This window comes from Chiloscyllium plagiosum, chromosome 6, assembly GCF_004010195.1.
Source record: "Chiloscyllium plagiosum isolate BGI_BamShark_2017 chromosome 6, ASM401019v2, whole genome shotgun sequence".
Classification (NCBI taxonomy): domain Eukaryota; kingdom Metazoa; phylum Chordata; class Chondrichthyes; order Orectolobiformes; family Hemiscylliidae; genus Chiloscyllium; species Chiloscyllium plagiosum.
In genome coordinates this window covers 13369130-13388456 of record NC_057715.1, presented here as the reverse complement: position 1 = coordinate 13388456, position 19327 = coordinate 13369130, and the positions used below count along the sequence as shown (strand labels likewise).

Below are 19327 nucleotides of genomic sequence, written 5' to 3'. Positions count from 1 at the left end.
GGGTTGGGGGGTAATTGTCAGGGAAGGAGGTAATTGTCGGGGAAGGGGGTAATTGTCGGGGTGTCCGGGCCCTCCTCTGTTGCTGGGTCCCGGGCGGCACTAGAGGGCGGCAGGAGCCGGCTCCGGGCTCAGTCTGAGCGGCGGCGGTGGGCGGCAGGTTCGGAGCCGCGGTCGTCCCGGAGAAACAAAGAGACCCGCCCGGGGGACGGAGAGCGGAGAGGGAGGGGGTGCGGCAGGCAGAGCCCGAGCCCCAGCCCCAGAGCCCCAGCGCCAGCGCCCCAGCCCCGGGACCGGGCATTACCACCCTCCTCCCGGACACACCGCTCTGTCGGTACCGAGTGATGCCGGGCTTGCGGGCTCGGAGCCGGCACCTCGGGAAGCAGTGAACCGCGGGGACCGGGACCGGGACCGGGGTCGGGATCGTCCCGGGGCCCGGGGTAGCAGGCAGGGGACTGTTGTCCCGGGGCCCAAGGCTCGGATCGCCGCGCTGTCGGTGAATGGGGATCGGTGGCGATGAGCTCCGCTGAGCAGACGGTGACTTGGCTGATCACCCTCGGGGTCCTAGACTCCCCCAAGAAAACCGTGTCGGACCCCGAGGCTTTCCTGCAGAGCTCCCTGAGGGACGGCGTGGTCTTGTGCCGCCTCCTGGAGCGGCTGGTGCCCGGATCCATCGATAGGGTGAGTAAACCTGCCGAGGTGATCCCCCCTCCCCTCCAAAAATCCCGACCCCAGGGGGTTGTGTCTCCATCCTCTACCCCAGTCCTGGGGTGTCCGTGTATACCCCTCGAGCGAAATATCCCTCTACTCCTTGCCATTGGCACCCCTATCCCATGAGATCTTGACCCTCCCATTCAACTCCCCAGGGATCTGTACCTGTTCAGTCCGCTCCACTCCACTCCCGCCCCTATCCCATGAGACCTTGACCCTCCCACTCCATTCCCCAGGGATCTGTACCTGTTCAATTCAGTCCACCCCCACCCCATGAGATTGACCCTTACACCCCACTCCCCAGGGTTCTGTACCTGTTCAGTCCACTCCATTTCCACCCCTATCCCATGAGATCTTGACCCTCCCACTCCACTCCCCAGGGATCTTTACCTGTTCAGTCCAGTCCACCCCCACCCCATGAGATTGACCCTTACACCCCACTCCCCAGGGATATGTACCTGTTCAGTCTGCTCCACTCCACTCCCGCCCCTATCCCATGAGACCTTGACCCTCCCACTCCATTCCCCAGGGATCTGTACCTGTTCAGTCCACTCCATTTCCACCCCATCCCATGAGACCTTGACCCTCCCACTCCATTCCCCAGGGATCTGTACCTGTTCAGTCCACTCCATTTCCACCCCTATCCCATGAGACCTTGACCCTTACACCCCACTCCCCAGGGATCTGTACCTGTTCAGTCCACTCCACTCCCACCCTCATCCCAGGGGATCTGGACTCTGCCATCCACACCCCATTCCCAATCAAGAATGGCAATTCTACTTCCAGCATCATCCCCTTTCCTTTCCCACCTCTGGGATCTCTATCCCCCGATTCCCTTGTCCACCCTCAGCACCATGCGCCCATACCCCCAATCTGGGAGCCTATATCCTACCTTCTCATGATGGCGTGTCATGGGGTCAATGCTGTCAATGTACGGAAAGACATCTGATTCCCCTCCTGCAGTCCTTAACCCCTTCCCTTACCCCAAGTACATCCTATACCAGGAGCCTGTACCCCACATGTTCAGACATAGTTCACTATCATTAACACTGAGGTTCTGTACTCATCACCCTTTCCATATCTCTAACCCTGCACTGTATACCTCCCTCCCGCCAAACACCCAAAATCTGGCAACAAAGTGAATCCCCCATCACCCTACCACCCTCCTCAGACTCTGTAAAGCTCCCAACCACCATTGGGGATGTCATTCTATGAGGGTTCTCTCCTCCCCTGGAGCCTGTAACGTTGTACCAGTTTTCTCTTGGTTCCCTCGCTGGGACTCATGAACACTGTCCCTACCTAGAAGGTAGAGGATGGAGAGGGAGCTGTCTGTAACATTGCATCTTCTGCTCCTGGAGCTTTGCAACTTTGGCTTCTGCTCCATTGAATATAAGAGATTAAGTTTACAGGGTTTTATGATTGTGATTATGAGAGTGATGTAATATAGATATATTTAAGGCAATTAAAGAACTGCAAATATACTAACCTACATTTATACAAAGTTTTCACACCCTTTGGGTGTCTCAATGTGAGCAGGATGAGATAAACTATTTCTTCTGGATAAGTTCAGAACAAGGGGGCATAACTCTAAGATCAGAGCTGGGCCATTCAGGGGTGATGTCCAGCAGCATTTCACACAAAAGCTGGAACTCTCTCCAAAAAGATGTTGTGCATGGAGGTCAGTATTAAATTTCAAGACTGGGATGGAATATTTTTTTCAAGAGTGAAATACTGCAGATGCTGGAAATATGAAACAAAAACAGAAAATATTTCAAGTAGACAGTGGTCTGGCATCATCTACGCTGATGGAAGATCATTAATCTAAAATCTAACCTTTGATTTTCTCTCTTTTGATTTGATTTTTGTTGGATAAGGATATTGAGAAAAATAGGTAGATGATGTGAGATTCAGATTAGCTAAAATTGAATTTAGAGGCTGACTGATCTCTTTTTGTCCCTGTATCATCTGACTGCCCACAATCCATAACATTTGGATCCATGTTCCGCTAGGTAACAATACATGACCACAAAATTGCGTAGTCTCAAGGTATTTTTAATGAATAGATTTTGCTTATCTGTCAAATAAAATGTTTGAGATTTCTGACTTGTTGAGTTGGATAGCTATCTAATAAGAGAGCTTGGAATCCATTCAACTTATGAACTGTGGTACTGAGCATCAGTGCCACTGATGAACTTGGAGGAGAACACTTGTTGCCTAATGACCAAGTGAAACCAAATTATTTTAATCATATTCTTCTATTAAATGGCCTATATCTTTTAGTACAAGATATAAAAATGATTATTTACCATTTCATTGACCTGTCCTGAGGAAGAAAGACTTTATTGTATTTCTGTACTACCTTTCACAACCTTCACTTTCACAATCACAACACGACATTTCAGCCAATGAAGAATGTTTCAATGTGGCCACACTTGTAACGTAGGGAACATGGAAGCCGATTTGCAATTTTAGAAGAATGAGGGGGCATCTTATAGAAATATATAAAATTATGAAGGGAATAGATAAGATAGAAGTAGAGAGGATGTTTCCACTGGCAGGTGAAATTAGGACAAGAGGGCATAGCCGCAAAAATAGAGTGAGCAGATTTAAGACTGATTTGAGAAGGAACACCTTCGCTCAGAGGGTTGTGAATCTATGGAATTCCTTGCCCAGTGAAGTAGTTGATGCTATTTCAGTAAATGTTTTAAAGTTAAGATAGTTTTTTTTTTGAACAATAAAGGAATCAAGGGTTATGGTGAGAGGGTGGGTAAGTGGAGCTGAGGCCATGAAAAGATCTTATTGAATGGCGGAGCAGGATCGATGGGCCAGACGGCCTGGTCCTGCTCCTAGTTCTTATGTTCTTATAGTTTTTTTCTTTATACTTGATTGAGAGCTAAGCATTAACTTGGCTAATGGAGTGTAGAATCTATCTCTTCTGAACATTGGACGTCACAGCAAGAGTAGGTCATTCAGAACCCGATCCACCATTCAGAAAAGTCATGGGTGATCTGAGTGACTCCCTTGACTTTTAAAAATTAATCTAACTCAGTCTTGATTAAGTTTGATGACCCAACATCCACTGTTTTCTAAGGAAGAGCACATTACAACTAACAATGCTCTGACAGAAGACTTTATTCCTCCTATCCATCTAAATATGGAGGCTTCCTGTTTTTAAGCAGTGTCCCCTAAAGGGGACAAGTGGAAACATTCTCCTTTATCCATCTTATCAAGATCCCTCAGGATCTTATTAGCTTCAATTAGACAACCTCTCATTCTTTTAAGTTAAAAATCATACAACACCAAGTTATAGTCCAACAGGTTTAATTGGAAGCACTGGCTTTCAGAGCGCAGCTCCTTCATCAGATGGTTGTCTCATTCTTTTAAATTTCAGAGGTAAGGCCCAAAGCGTCTAACTTTAATTCATAAGTTAAACCTTTCATGCCGGGAATGAGTCGACTGAATCTTCTCTGAATTGCTTCACATGTAATGACCTAAAAATAATTTTATCAAATAAGGTTACCAAAACTGGCAAATGCTCTAGATGTGATTTGATCAAGGCCTTGTACAGCTGTGGTATTGCTTCCTTAATTCTGTATTCCCTTGCAATAAAGAATATCATTTCATTTGCTTTCTTAATAATTTGCTGTATTTGAAGACTAGCATTTTGTGATTTGTATACCAGGATATCTAGATGCTTTTGTATCGCAGAGTTCTGCAAATTATCAATTTAAATTGTATACGACTTCTCTGTTTTTCATGACAAATTGGGCAAATTCACCTTTTTCCACATTATGCTCCATCTGCCAGATTTTTGCCTACTCACTTAACCTGTCTCTCTCCCTTTGCACACTGTACGCTTTCTCTCTATCTTGGTGTCATCAGCAAATTCAGAAGCCATGCATTTGGTCCCTATATCCAAGTCATGCACATAGATCCTTTTGATGTTCCCAGTAGTCACAGCTTGCCATCTAAAAATGATCTGCTTATGTCTACTCTGTTTCCTGTTGGCTACTGAGATCATTTCAAAATAGCACTGTGCGATCTTTTAATTGCTCCTGAGAGCGTAAATGAGGTTTCAGTTTAGTGTCACCTTTGACAGTACAGCATCTCCTCAGTGCTGTACTGAAAGTCTCTGTAGTACAGCTTGAACCCACAGCACTCTAGTAAGAGCTGTGAGTATTGTCTGACAGCTGATTGGGAGCTTTCAGTATCAAACATTACATATAGATTTACCTGCTCAGACTTTCCAAGTTAGTAATTGCACTAATACAAAATGAGGAAGTGAAAAGGTGGGTAAGTAAATGACACAAAGGTTGGTAGAGGCGAAAGTGAGCACTGCAGATGCTGGAGATTAGAGTCAAGATTAGAGTGGTGCCGGCAAAGCACATTAGGTCAGGCAGCATCTGAGAAGCAGGAAAATCAACGTTTAGGGCTGGAGCCCTTCATCAGGAATGTTGATGAAGGGGCTCCAGCCCAGAACATCGACTTTCCTGTTCCTCGGATGCTGCCTGACCTGCTGTGCTTTTCCAGCACCAGTCTAATCTTGACACAAAGGTCGGTGGAGTTGTGCATAGTGTGGAAGGCTATTGTTAGTTGCAATGAGACATTGACAGGGTACAGAACTGGGCTGATAAGTGGCAGATGGAGTTCAACCTGGAAAAGAGTGATGTCATTCACTTTGGAAGGTCAAATTTGAATGCAGAAGACAGGGTGAAAGGCAGGAGCCTTGGCAATGTGGAGGAACAAAGGGATCTTGGGGTTCATGTCAATAGACCCCTTAAAGTTGTCATCCAGGTTGATAGGGTTGTTAAGAGGGTATATGGTGTTGGCTTTTGTTAACAGGGGGGTTGAGTTTAAGGGCTGTGAGGTTATGCTGCAGCTCTGTAGAGCCTTGGTTATACCATACTTGGAATATTGTGTTCAGTTCTGGTCACCTCACAAGGTCAACAATAGGAAAGATGTGGAAGCTTTAGAGAGGGTGCAGAGGAGCTTTCCCAGGATGCTGCCTGGACTGGAGGGCATGTGTATGAAGAAAGGCTGAGGGAGCTAGGGCATTTCTCATTGGAGCAAAGAAGGATTAGAGGGACTCGATAAAGGTGTACCAGATATTGAGAGGCATAGATAGAGTGGATAGCCAGAGACTTTTTCCCACGGCAGCTCAGTGGTTAGCACTGCTGCCTCACAGCGCCAGGGACCCAGGTTTGACTTCAACCTCGCGAATGGAGTTTGCATATTCTCCCTGTGTCTGTGTGGGTTTCCTCCGGGTTTCCTTCCACAATCCAAAGATGTGCAGTTTAGGTGAATTGACCATGCTAAATTGCCCATCGTGTTCAGGGATGTGGAGGTTAGGTGCAATAGTCAGGGGTGAATGTAGAGTAATAGGGTGGGGAATGGGTTGGTGTGGCCTTGTTGGGCCAAATGGCCTGTTTTCACACTGTAAGGGTTTTAGGATTTTGTAGGGGTTCTAAGATGACAAATGTCTATCATGTGGGGATGTAATTGGAGGAAGGTTTGGGGAGCAGTCAGAGGTAGGTTCTTTACTGCCAGCAGTGGTAGGAGAGTCAGATACATTAGGGACATTTAAGTGACTCTTGGGTAGGTACATGGAAGTTAGTACAATGAGGAGTATCTGGTTAGTCTGATCTTAGAGTAGAATAAAAGACCAGCACAACATCGAGGGCTGAAAGGCCTATACTGTGCTGTACTGTTCTCTGTATAAAATATTGCATTAAAACTCAATTAAGACAACAAAGTAAGAAAAGAATAAGCTCAAATTAGTGTTGACCTGCACTTGACATAGATGAGAATGTTGTCATTAAGTTACATTTGATACTATTTTCTGTTGGTGTGTGTACAACAGTCAAACAATTGGTTTGGTCAAACAGTAGAGGACTAGGGTAAATTGTCATTTTCATGTTTCTGTGCAGATGTCTACATGATGGCTGCAGGTATTCAGGGTGAAGGTCAGTTTCATGGTTGGTGATTAGTATAGTTTCCACTAATTCATTTGAATAGATGGAAAGTTGGGTAATGAATTGTTGGCGTTAAATTTCCCATTGTACAAAACTCATCATGTTAGCTTACAGAATGATAATCTTATGAAGTGTCTGAAGCTGCACTATGGCTATTAGTGGTTACAACAAGAGAAGTATAATATCAGCTACAGAGCTGGCATGGTGGTAAACCAATGTTCCAGTGAGTTATTTTATTACCTTCACTGTGAGATACAGTGCAACATAGCAAAGCTGTGGAGTTAAAGAGGAGGTCAGTCACAAGTTGGCAAGATGATGACTGGAGAGACTGTAATTTAAAAGTTTGAGAGTGGCAGCAGAAGGAAGGATTTACGAAGGTGAAGAGCTCCATAATTTGAAGCGAAAGTTAGAGGAGCTGAATAAAGGCAAAATACTGCAGATGCTGGAAATCTGAAACAAACACAGAGACTACTGGAGAAACTCAGCAGATCTGGCAGGATCCGAGGAAACCATAGAATTCCTGCAGTATGGAAACAGGCCCTTCGACCCAACGAGGCCACACCGACCCTCTGAAGAGTAACCCACCCAGATGCATTCCCCTCCCTATTATCCCATATTTACCCCTGTCTAATGCACCTAACCTACACATCCCTGAATACTATGGGAACTATAGCATGTCGAATTCATCTAACCTGCACATATTTGGATTGTGGGAGGAAACCAGAGCACCTGGAAGAAACCCATGCAGACATGGGGACAATGACCTGGTTTGATGGGGTCATTAAATTTAATTTTTGCAGTGGTTATCAAATTGTTTAGTCATTAAACAAATTCACGTAAGGCTGCCAATATTCATCAACATAAAATGCAAGTTTATTAATTAAAAAAACTATATTTTTTATGAGAATTGAGAAAAATCTTAGAATAACCAACAAAACCTCATTCTGTTTCATCCGGTTTCCCAGCAAAATCCTTTACAGTTACTCAAACCTAAGGCAATATCACTTCGACCTCTAATTTAGTTCTTAATTCTTTCCAGTTCTCTTCCTGCTCTTCTCTTGCTGCAGCTGAAATAATTTAATGACTACTTTCCAGTTCTGCTGGCCTGAACCTCCTTTCAGCTCGGACAACTTGTAAACTTCAACACAAACTCTCACATTTTAGAGACTTCACAACCTGTACCTTCCTGCTTGGGTGAAAACTCCCTCCTGACTAAAATCGTGATTATTCTGAACTGAAGTCAAACAAAACTGGTGGCACCTAATCTGCTTTATCTGCCTTTCTGAAAGACAACAGTATAAACATTTCATCAATTAACATCACAGTATCCTATGAGGCACTTAACTGAACCACATGCTTTCTTGGAAATTATGTACTTAGGTTACTGTTCCAAATGATTTCCTGACGTCTTGTTTTACAAAAAGTTATCTTCACAGAGCTGATTACAGAATCCCTCTGCATCTGCTATTAAAAAGCAAAATTCCCAAATGATAATCACATATATATCTTTGACATCTTTAGTATCTTAATCACATCCACCGGCCTTGGTGGTTCTTGGATGCTTAATAAAAAAATTTGTGTCCCCATCAGTTTTGAAATTTCCTGTGGGTTTTTATCCTCAACAGCATTTTGGAGGAGAGAAATGCCAGATTTCTACTTACCTTCATTTGCAGATATGCTTCCTGACATGACTCCTGAATGGTCTGTCTCAAATTTTAAGTTTATGCTCCACTTCTCAGAATGTTGTTGGCTACGTGGACTTCAGTCAAGAGTTTGACAAGGTCCCTCATGGCAGACTGGAACAAAAGGTGAAGTCAGATGCTGTAAATGGAGAGCTGGCAATATGGATACAGAACTGGCTTAGTTATAGGAGACGAAAATGTAGCAGTGGAAGGATGGTTTTTGGAATGGAGAGCTGTGACTAGTAGTGTTCCACACAGATCAGTGCTGGCACCTCTGCTGTTTGAGATCTATATAAATGATATGGAGGAAAATGTAGCTGGTCTAATTAGTAAGTTTGCTGACGATACAAGGTTGCGAAGTTGTGGGTAGTGAAGAGGATTGTCAGAGGATACAGCAGGATATAGATCAGTTGGAGGCATGGGCATAAAAATGGCAGATTGAGTTCAATCCGGACAAATTTGAGGTGATAGATTTTGGAAGGTCAAGTACAGGCGGAAATTATACCTTTTGGAGTATTGATATGCAGAGAGATCTGAATGTGCAGGTCCACAGATCACTGAACGTGGTACCACACGTAGATAAGATATAAAAAAAAGGCTGATGGCCTGCTTGCCTTCATTGAAAGGGGCACAGTCTAGTGATAAAGAAGTTATGCTGCAACTTTATAGAATTTTAGTTAGGCTACACTTGGAATATTGCATACAGTTCTGGTCACCACACTACCAGAAGGATGTGGATGCTTTTGAGAGGGTACAGAAAAGGTTTACCAGGATGTTGCCTGGTATGGGGATTTTAGCTATGAAGAAACAATGGATAGACTGGGTTTGTTTTCATTGGACTGCAGGAGGTTGAGGGGTGACCCAACAGAAGTTCATAACATTATGAATGGCATGGATAGAGTGGAAAGCATGAGGCTTTTTTCAGGGGTGGATCAATTACTAAGAGACACGGGTTTAAGGTGCGAAGGGAGAAGTATAAAAGAGATATGCGAGGCAAGTTTTTCACACAAAGGGTAGTGTGTGTCTGGAACGTGCTGCCAGAGGAGGTGGTGGAAGCAGACACAATAGCAGCATTCGAGAAGCACCTGGACAAATACGTGAATAGGAAGGGAATAGAGGGGTATGGATCCTGGAAGTGAAGACAGTTTTAATATGGAAGAGCAAAATCTGTTGGCACAGGCTTGGAAGGCCGAAGGGACTGTTCCTGTGCTGTATTGTTCTTTGTTTGTTCTTTGACATCCATTCCTCTACCACCACACCAAATGGTTTGTCTTGATTTACCCCATCAAATCCTTAAATCATTTTGAATATCTCAGTTTTATCACATTGTTACTGTGACTCAGAAGAACATTTCTCCTAAACTATTCCTGTCTGTTCATTGCTGACTAATCACTGTGCAAGTTGTTAAGATTACTGATGAACTGAGCTTTTCTATTCATGGGGCTGTAGTTTTGACGCATATGACTGTGCAGAGATCATCATGCTACGCAATGTGCTTACAGTCTGTGCTGCTGCCTCTACCCGAGGTGGAGGGTTTTACTTCCTGCTGGTGTCTCTGGTAAGGCTGACATTATTTGCCCACCCCTAGTTACTAAGAGACCACTTTGAATTTGATACAACTGAGTGTTTTGGTAGGCTGCATCAGAGAGCAGTTAACAGTTAATCTTATTGCCGCGGGGGACTTGAGTCATGTATAGGTCAGAATGGGTAAAGATGACAGCTTTCCTTCTCAACAGGCCATTAGTGAGTCTTTTTTATGACAGTCCACAAGTTTCATTATGAATATCAGCTTTTTATTTTCAGATTTTTGCATTGATTTCAAATTATCCACGTTGGGTAGTTTGGGTGACCAATGACCTGGGTCAGAGGGCCAAGCCCTTTTAATTACTAGCTCAGTAACATAACTAATAAGGTCTTGTCCAGTCTCTTCCTGATCCTCTGACCTTCATACCTTTTAATATTAGTTTTCTTTTAAACATCCTACTAATTCAAATTTTAAAAATAATCTGTGGATTTTTCTCCATAGTAGTTTGCAACAGAATTCATTTTGCATTCTAACCAGTCTTTCTGTTTCATATTTTTAAAAATAACTTTTTAAATTTCCTTTGTTTCCATTTGCATATTTTCAGGATATATTTTGTTTTTTTTTATTTTTACAGCTGCAATTGTTAGTTCATTTGTGTAAGAATCAAAGTGAAAAAAACATAAATCCTCAGAGTAAATAAACTAAACGGACAATACAGTGTGCAACAAGCTGGAGGGGCTAAGTGGCCTCCTATTGTTCCTGTATAAAGGTGCACTATCTCCAAAGGGAAGGAATTTTGACAGAAAATAGGTGTATACGATGCTTTAAAAAACAGGATTTGTACAGTTTTTGTACCTACTTGAATGACACTTCAGATAAGTATGTTGTTTCTAGAATCTTACGTGGCAGATGTGAAGTTCCAGGAAAGCCTCAGCTCCCACTACCCCCCTCTGATTGTTGTGCAGCCAGCTTTTTGGCTGCTCAGTGCTGACTATTTAATCTCAGGTTCTTGACTTTCCGCCAAAAGTCCGTCAAAAAGTGAAAAAGCATGATCCATTCAAAATATCACTGCCTAACTAATGGAGTAAAAATTCCTTGAACTACAGGGGGTTACATTATAATAAGCCATTCTCTGAAGTGTTATAATTGAACAGGAAATTCTGTAAATAAATGGCAGGTCAGTCTGCATCTGATTTTGGGTTTTGATGAAAGATGTATTCTTCAGAGGCCCCATGAGTGTCGGATCTCTGCAATTGCACAATTCTAGCCTTCTACGCACTCCCAGCTTTCATGACCAACCATTGGCAGCCATACCTTTAGTTACTTGGCCCTACCTCTGGAATTCCTTCCCTAGATCTTTCTACTTTACGACACCTAAGCTGTACTTCTGTGATTCTTGTATAAAGTAATTGAACTGAATGTTATGATTGGAGTTTGAGTTAAGCTCCGCCCCATCGGATGATGTCATGAGGTCTTTGGTGGAAAAAAAGCAGAACATCTTGGGAGCTTGTAGGGTAGGGAGCCTGTCTGCAGATCTCCCAATAGTTTTAAGAGCAATATTGGCCCGACTAATATAATATGTACATGATTGGTATCATACAGTGAACTGTATTTTGTTTAGGACAAGAGCCTCTTTTCAGTAAGGCTTACTTGACGCTTTCGTTTACCACTGTAAACCAAATAGTCCCAGAGAACTAGTAAAAGATAGTGACCGTAAACTATCCAAACCAAATGCTAATGGTGGTTGGCATAATGGCACATATAACATGGTCCTAATAGTGGGCATTGATGCTTAATAGCACAAGGTAGCTATGTTGAGAATTCCAGTGCACCCAATGGCAGAGAATTCCTAGGTGCCTAGGAGCAGTATTAGATATTTACTGTGTTAAATACTCTACCCATACAACCAGTCAGCTGATGTAACAGCTGGATGGTTAGCTGGCTTATAGATAAAATCATCAATAGATCAACAAGGGAAAAACAGCATGTAGTGGTAAAGCCTTTTACTTCAGATTTGAAAAGCAAAGTGAACGTGAGGTGGAAGCTAGTTGCACCTGGTGATGATATATTCCTTCAGGTTGTAAGAATCTGTAGCAGCAGTTCTGATTAGAGGTTTAGCTAGGAATCGAACAAGCATCAGTTTTCCTGTGGTGAAACAGGAAAACTTTAAATTAATGGCACAGAATGGGCTGAGGCTGCTATAAGCTTGAAAAGGAGTACCTACTGCTCTCCATGAGCATTGTCGCTGTGGCAAGCGAGTATCACAAGACTTGGCCATTGTGGGAAAATTGAGGGCACAGAAGTAATTGAAACTGAGTTTTTAGCAGCAGTAACATGGCATGGCCAGAATTAGGATGGCAAATGTACAGTTTAAAAGTCTGAATGACAAATATCTAATGGAAGATACTAAGTACATTGTTGAGGTAGTGAAAAAAGTTGGAGATCTGTAATTTAAACCAAGGAGGAAATAATTTAATAAGACTATAGGCATGAGACTTTATTTGGGAAATTTTTGGAAAAGCACTGGCATTGTTTGGTGGTGGTACATCATCCATTTTGCCCACCAAAAATCAACACACCTTGATTTTGGCTGAAAAATGCAGGAAAGCTCCATTTTGACCACAAGACTACACTAAATCTCCTGTAAATAGTGCAGAGATATTAATGAATTACATTTCAGAGTTTAAAATCCTTTAAGGCAAGGAAAATAAAACTGTATTGCTATATCGAAGAAGTTCAAATTTACTTGGTAATTAATTAAAGCAGCATCTATATACTGCAAAATTAAAGAACTTTAAAGCCAGGAATAGAAACAGTATTGTGACCCTACAGAATTTTAAAAAAAGTTTCTAAGTAAAAAGTATAAATAACTACAAAAAAAAGCAGGAAAAATAATGCTATCTGGCAGATTTTAATATTGGAGGTAGGCCAAGTAAAACACAGGAGTGGACATCTTGGAGAAAATCATTCTTAAGATACGGAATAACAATCAAGCTGGAGAGTAAATCACAAGCTGAACAATTAGGTGCATAATTGTGTTAGAAAGAACCTAAATTAATCATATCACAGCTCATCAAGGCATAAAGGAAGATACTGCCACTTTTGTTGAAGTTCCACAGCTTTAGACTTTAATCTTAGCAGAAATGAAGTTCTTGAAAAGGTAAGATTTAACAGAAGAGATCAACTTCATTTGAATTTATCAATAACTGAATTAAGATCTCTCTGGATTAGTGGGTAGTTGAGAGTATGGAACTTTGAAATCAGTACTAATAGGTGGCAGAATTATAGTTGGAATTCCTGATGGGTCTGTCAGCTTTATTAGAGTCCAGAGAAGATTTGATGTTGGAGAACCTACTCAGATTGTGCTAGAAGCAGAAAGCAGAAAGAATAACAAATATTTTAAGAGGAGAAAGATGATGTTATCACTGGAGTGCAACAGAATCTATTGAGGTATTATAACCATAAGGATACACTTGACAGATCAACACAAAGCGTAGGGAAGACAACAGATACTAAGAGTCAGCATAAGCCCACTGGGACAAGAAACCTCATAGGCACAAGCACTGGACAGCTATTAAAAGAGAATTCTATATCTGAAAAGGCTATAGCTGACTTCTGGAAGATGTGGAGAAGTAAGACACAGTTACAAGGCAGCCAAAACTCAAGTGGCTACATATTCAAAGATATTCATGTCGGAGAGCCACTGGAGTTGGAAAGGATAGTCAATGCAGAGCAAATTGGTGATCCAGTCAACTTGTGTTTTGCAGAACCTGTTTATATCAAAGGACATCTTCCTTTTAAACTTGATGAGATGAGTGTCAAATTATATACCGTTGGTAAAGAAACAAAAGTTACAGCTTTCCACCTGGAACAGTTTTCAAGATTAAAGGTTTACTGCAAGTAACTCTGCAATACAAAGCATCTAAGATGGTAGAGACTGTATTCATAATCATGAAATCTAACAATTGGCTTTGGAAAAAAACAGTCCTGGTCAAGGGGCAAATAATCAAAGATTTCACTGGGCTTCTGAGACTCATAGTAGAACCCAAAAAGAAGAGAGAATCTTGAGATTAGCAATGATGACTTGAAAAACAAGTTGCATTATGTTATTGAGGCTTTACAAGCCCGTATTCTACAATCTCTTTTTGGGTATGGGATTCTTTGCTGCCCGCACCCTGTTCCTTTGCACCATGTGTCCGCTGGGTGTGGAGTGTGGTTTGTCAGAGATTTACATTTTGTGCTGTTAAGCGGTATTAAGCTAATGTTGGGTGCTCATGTTCTGTGCTTTAATTCTACCCTGATGTTCATTCCACAGATACACCAAGACCCCAAATCAGAAGCAGAATGCCTGAGTAACATCAAAGAGTTTTTGAAAGGTTGTGGGGTGCTTCGGGTGGAGGTGAGTATGTCAATTGTGAGTATGGCAACTAAAAAGGGACAACAGAGTACTGACTGTGGTCTAATCTGGAACAGGTGGACATAAAGAGGGGACAGAGATGGCAAAAGTTGGGTGAGTTTAGGCAGGAATAGAGTGCAGAGAGGAGAGAGAGCCAGGCGAGTGGGAAGGAACTTTTACATCGAAGTGTAAAAACTATCTATTTCATTGTGTTTTTCATTCTTAGATCTCCTTAAATGGCTCAGAGTCATACTTTGCTAAGTTATTGTGAAGCAATTTTTTAAACTGTTTTCAAGGTGTCTTATAAATATAGTTTGTTCTTCTGAAGTGGTGAATATATTGATTGTTTTCTGACTCCAATTATGCTTGGTTGTGTGAAGCAAGAGCTGAGAGATTCATGCTGTCCTTTTGTTTGTGAATGTCAGTGAATCTCAGCATTCCTAATCATTTAATCTATCACCTCACTTTCACAGACTTTAAATTGTTGAAATTATGCCACCTTTTACAGATGTGCCTCAGAAATGTCCTCAATCAAGTGTTCCCTGCTGTCATGGTTGACAGAGCCCTCAGCTATGTTCAACACCTTTTCTACATGTCTGCCCTCGCGCCTTCTCTTCCCTCAACAATGGTGGGGTGCCCGACTTTTCAACCCCATCAATCTTCATATTCATAGGATCACAAGTCACCATTTCTGCCACCTCCACCAGATGCCACATACCACACTTTTCCAGCTGTTGCAGGTTCTGACAGGATCTCAGGACTTGAAATGTTAACTATATTTCTCTCTCCAAATGCTGCCAGACCTGATGAGTTTCTCCGGCATTTTCAGTTTTTGTTTCGGAGTTCCAGCATTCACTTTTTTTTTTATTGAAATGGTGCTGCTGTCTTTAAGGAAAACATTTTTGTTCAATCACTGTAATATGCTATGTGCTTTGAGTGGATAGATATACTCTAAACCAACACCTTACATTTGTGTAGCACCTTTTATTTAGAGAGCGTGATTTCCCTTGGTGATTGGGCTATAATAGATAGTAAACTAAAGAAGAGCATTTGAGGAGGGGCTTCTAACTGTTTTGGAGTAAAAGAGAGTTTTTTAAAGAGGAGAACCAGGTGGCTTTGGTGTGAGATACAGGTAGCTGAAATCTGTTTGAGTGGTGTATTTTGAAGATGTGGTGTTATGAACATGTTATCTGTCATTTATTATATCTAATGGTTAGTTAGTTATTGAATTTTACCCTCTTAGTTGGGCTGTGCTATGAACTGTCATTGGTTAATCATTTCCAGTTTATTTTGGAAATATTGCTGCCTTCATCCATTGATGTAGAAACTGTTGTATTTGTTGGAACTACGAAAAGTAAAAACCTGTTGACAACAAGGAGAAAGGTGCCTGTGGATTGTAGATACGGGGGAAATATAATTCGTTGTAAAATGTGTCATGGATAGATTAGATTAGATTACATTACAGTGTGGAAACAGGCCCTTCGGCCCAACATGGCCACACCGACCAGCCGAAGTGCAACCCATCCATACCCCTACATTTACCCCTTACCTAAATTGGCAATTTAGCATGGCCAATTCACCTGACCTGCACATCTTTGGACTGTGGGAGGAAACCGGAGCACCCGGAGGAAACCCACGGGGAGAATGTGCAAACTCCACACAGTCAGTCGTCTGAGGCGGGAATTGAACCCGGGTCTCAGGCGCTGTGAGGCAGCAGTGCTAACCACTGTGCCACCGTGTCGCCCACATCTCTCTGTTGTAATTTGTACTAGAGATGCTATGGGTTAAAGATTGGGCAGAAACAGTTTGGTTGGGAGAAAATTTCAAGTGGAAAGTTGAAGAAATGGTTTCTCACACTAGGCTATTCAGACAGTGAAGTTTACACAAAGGGCAACTAAAGTAGGAAGCAAACAAATTCTTTGGAAAATGGAAAAAATGGAATTGAATGTTCCAAGTACTGTTTCTCTCACAATACTTGGATGTCATTGCTAGTATCACTCCCAACACTGGTGGCAAACCATTACAGAATCCCTACAGTATGGATCTTTCTTACTGAGTTTCTGTTTGTCAGTGGAATATATTTTTGTTGAACGTTCTTTTCCACAAATTATTTCTGTTTCTTTACTATCATCCCTTTTCATCTGTGCACTAAACCATTGTGATTCAGTTCTACCCTCCTCCCCATGTAATTATCTTTATTGAAGTCTTGCTTGATGATGCAGTGTATCAGTTTCAAACTTAATGCATGATTGAATTGTATTATGATCGCTAATCCCCAGTGGATCTTTTACTATGAGATTATAAATTAACTCTGCCTCATTATCTAATAGGAGATCTAAAGTAGCTTGATCTCTATTTGGCTCCAGAAAATATTGCACCAGGACATTGTTGCAAACATTCTACCAATTTACCTTCCAATACGACTTTTGCCAATTTAATTGGTGCAGTGCAGTCTAAATGAAAATTAAAATCAGCACAATTATTACATTGCCTTTGTTGCCCGCTTCTATTGCCCCCTTAACTGGATGTCTGATGATATAATTTCTGATTGGTGACATGTAAATACCTCCCACTCTTGCTTATGCTAAACTCCATCAGTACCGATTATACTATTTGATCTTCAATAACCAATGCCATTTCCTACTAATGTTTGAAATAACTCCATGAAGGCCAGTAACCTGTCACCAAGTCACACTTTATTTACGCATGCATTGTACATGATAGTAACCCAGCTAGCACAGAGCTGGTCCCAGACTGAGCAGATCCCCCGACACTCCTGTTTATTTCTATTAGCCAGGTGTCCCTAATTGGATCAGATTAACAGCCCGAGTCAGGGAATTTGTATTCTGGCTGACCTTGTTCCAATCACTACAGTATTCTTACATCATCCTTTACTATTAGGACCACCCCTGCTCCCTTTCCATGCTGATTGTGCTTTTGAAATGCTATCTATTCTGGAATATTCCAAACGCAGTCACCTTGTAATGATATCACATACAGCATTTAAAATCTAAACCATTTTTATTTCTATTTGTGTCATAAGTTCAGCTTTAGGCATTCAGATAAAGAGTCTTTAATTTTATTTTTTATTACTTTTCTCTGTGTCACTTTAAATGCATCTTTGCTATACTTCTTCATGTGGTAGTGTTCCACATTCTCAGTAGTCTCTGCGTAAGGAGGTTTCTCTTAAATTCCCTAATGGGTCTGTTTACTTTTCGGCTGGTATGTTTTAATTCCTCCACAAGCAGAAAAATCTTCTCTATGTCATTTCAGCCTCTCCTGATGGTTGTTTAAGTTGAACTCTATTAGCAGCCCTTTCTTTGGATTCTACTGGGCAATTTCAGCACCTGACAATTTTACCCAGAGAGATGGACATCTCATTGCAGATTCTAATGTTAGTTATGAACTTGCACAGTATGGTTACTTTAATGGCCTCCTGTATTGCATTTTGTGATTCTGTGAGCTCCTTTCAAATCTGTGATAAATTGCACACCCTGCCCCGCAGTCATCCACACACACCATCTCACTTTTGACTTGGCTATCCTTGCAAACTACCATCCATCTCCAAGCTGTCATTCATAGAATCCCTACAGTGTAGAAGCAAGCCACTCGGCCTATCAAGTCACACTGACCATTCAAGGAGCATCCTATCTAGATTCCCACCCACCCACCCAATCCCCGTAACCCTGTAACCGTGTATTTCCTATGTCTAATCAATAGACAATAGGTGCAGGAGTAGGCCATTCTGCCCTTCGAGCCTGCACCACCATTCAATATGATCATGGCTGATCATCCTTAATCAGTATCCTGTTCCTGCCTTATCTCCATAACCCTTGGTTCCACTATCCTTGAGAGCTCTATCCAACTCTTTCTTAAATGAATCCAGAGACTGGGCCTCCACTGCCCTCTGGAAAATCCACCTAGCCTGCACATCCTTAGACTCTATGGGCAATTTAGCATGGCCTATCCACTCTAACCAGCATATCCTTGGACTCTGGGAGGAAACCAGAGCACCTGGCGGAAACACATGCAGACGCATGGAGAATGTGCAGACTCCACACAGACAGTTGCCAAAGGGTGGAATTGAATCCAGGTCCCTGGCTCTGTGAGGCAGCACTGCTAACCATTGAGCCACTGTGCTACCCAGAGTTCTCGAATGAGCGGTCTCTTCTCAAACCTGTACCTGTCTTTCTCAGAACTCTCTGTATGTACCTCTAAAATCTGGTTTGCATCCTTACTACCTACATTCTCATTCCTTTTTACTCTGCTGCATGGGAGTCTGAGTGCATGGCAATGACTTCTGGAATAGACTATGGATGCGCTGAGCGGCTCTGCAACTCTGGTGTTTAAATGGATTTGCTTGAGTCCCAAAATATCTTCCCTCCTCATCCTTCTTAATGATCCATCTGCAATCCTTCATAAGGTTAACCACAACATCTTCCTCCAATACCTCTACTCTCCTATTTTTTTCATATGTATCATTTAGTGCCCAGAAATCCCCTGCAATGGTTTCTCTTCCTGCTCACACACTGGTATTTCTGTGTGTCCTCAAAATATCTATCCTTGGCCTCTTTCTTTTTCTCATTCACATGGTGTTGCTTGGTCACTGACCAACAGCAAAAGTCTGGAAGACCATAAGACATAGGAGTGGAAGTAAGGCCATTCAGCCCATCGAGTCCACTCCGTCATTTAATCATGGCTGATGGGCATTTCAACTCCACTTACCCGCATTCTCCCCGTAGCCCTTAATTCCTTGTGACATCAAGAATTTATCAATCTCTGCATGGAAGACATTTAGCGTCCCGGCCTCCACTGCACTCTGCGGCAATGAATTCCACAGGCCCACCACTCTCTGGCTGAAGAAATGTCTCCGCATTTCTGTCCTGAATTGACCCCCTCTAATTCTAAGGCTGTGCCCACGGGTCCTAGTCTCCTTGCCTAACGGAAACAATTTCCTAGCATCCACCCTTTCCAAGCCATGTATTATCTTGTAAGTTTCTATTAGATCTCCCCTTAACCTTCTAAACTCCAATGAGTACAATCC

The 19327-nt window shown here is 42.2% G+C and overlaps 1 protein-coding gene across 4 annotated transcripts in view; it reads left to right on the top strand.

Annotated features, from left to right (window-relative positions):
* Positions 1 to 107: 107 nt before the first annotated feature.
* Positions 108 to 19327, top strand: part of LOC122550467 (rho guanine nucleotide exchange factor 7-like) — a 137271-nt gene continuing 118051 nt past the window's right edge. For 3 of the 4 annotated variants that reach the window (XM_043691225.1, XM_043691224.1, XM_043691226.1), the window contains exons 1-2: positions 109 to 678; positions 14203 to 14286. In XM_043691225.1, coding sequence (XP_043547160.1) covers positions 514 to 678; positions 14203 to 14286 — 249 coding nt within the window. In that variant the 5' untranslated portion in view covers positions 109 to 513. Of the gene's footprint in view, positions 679 to 14202; positions 14287 to 19327 lie in introns of all 4 variants that reach the window. The other variant, XM_043691228.1, reaches the window with a different exon arrangement.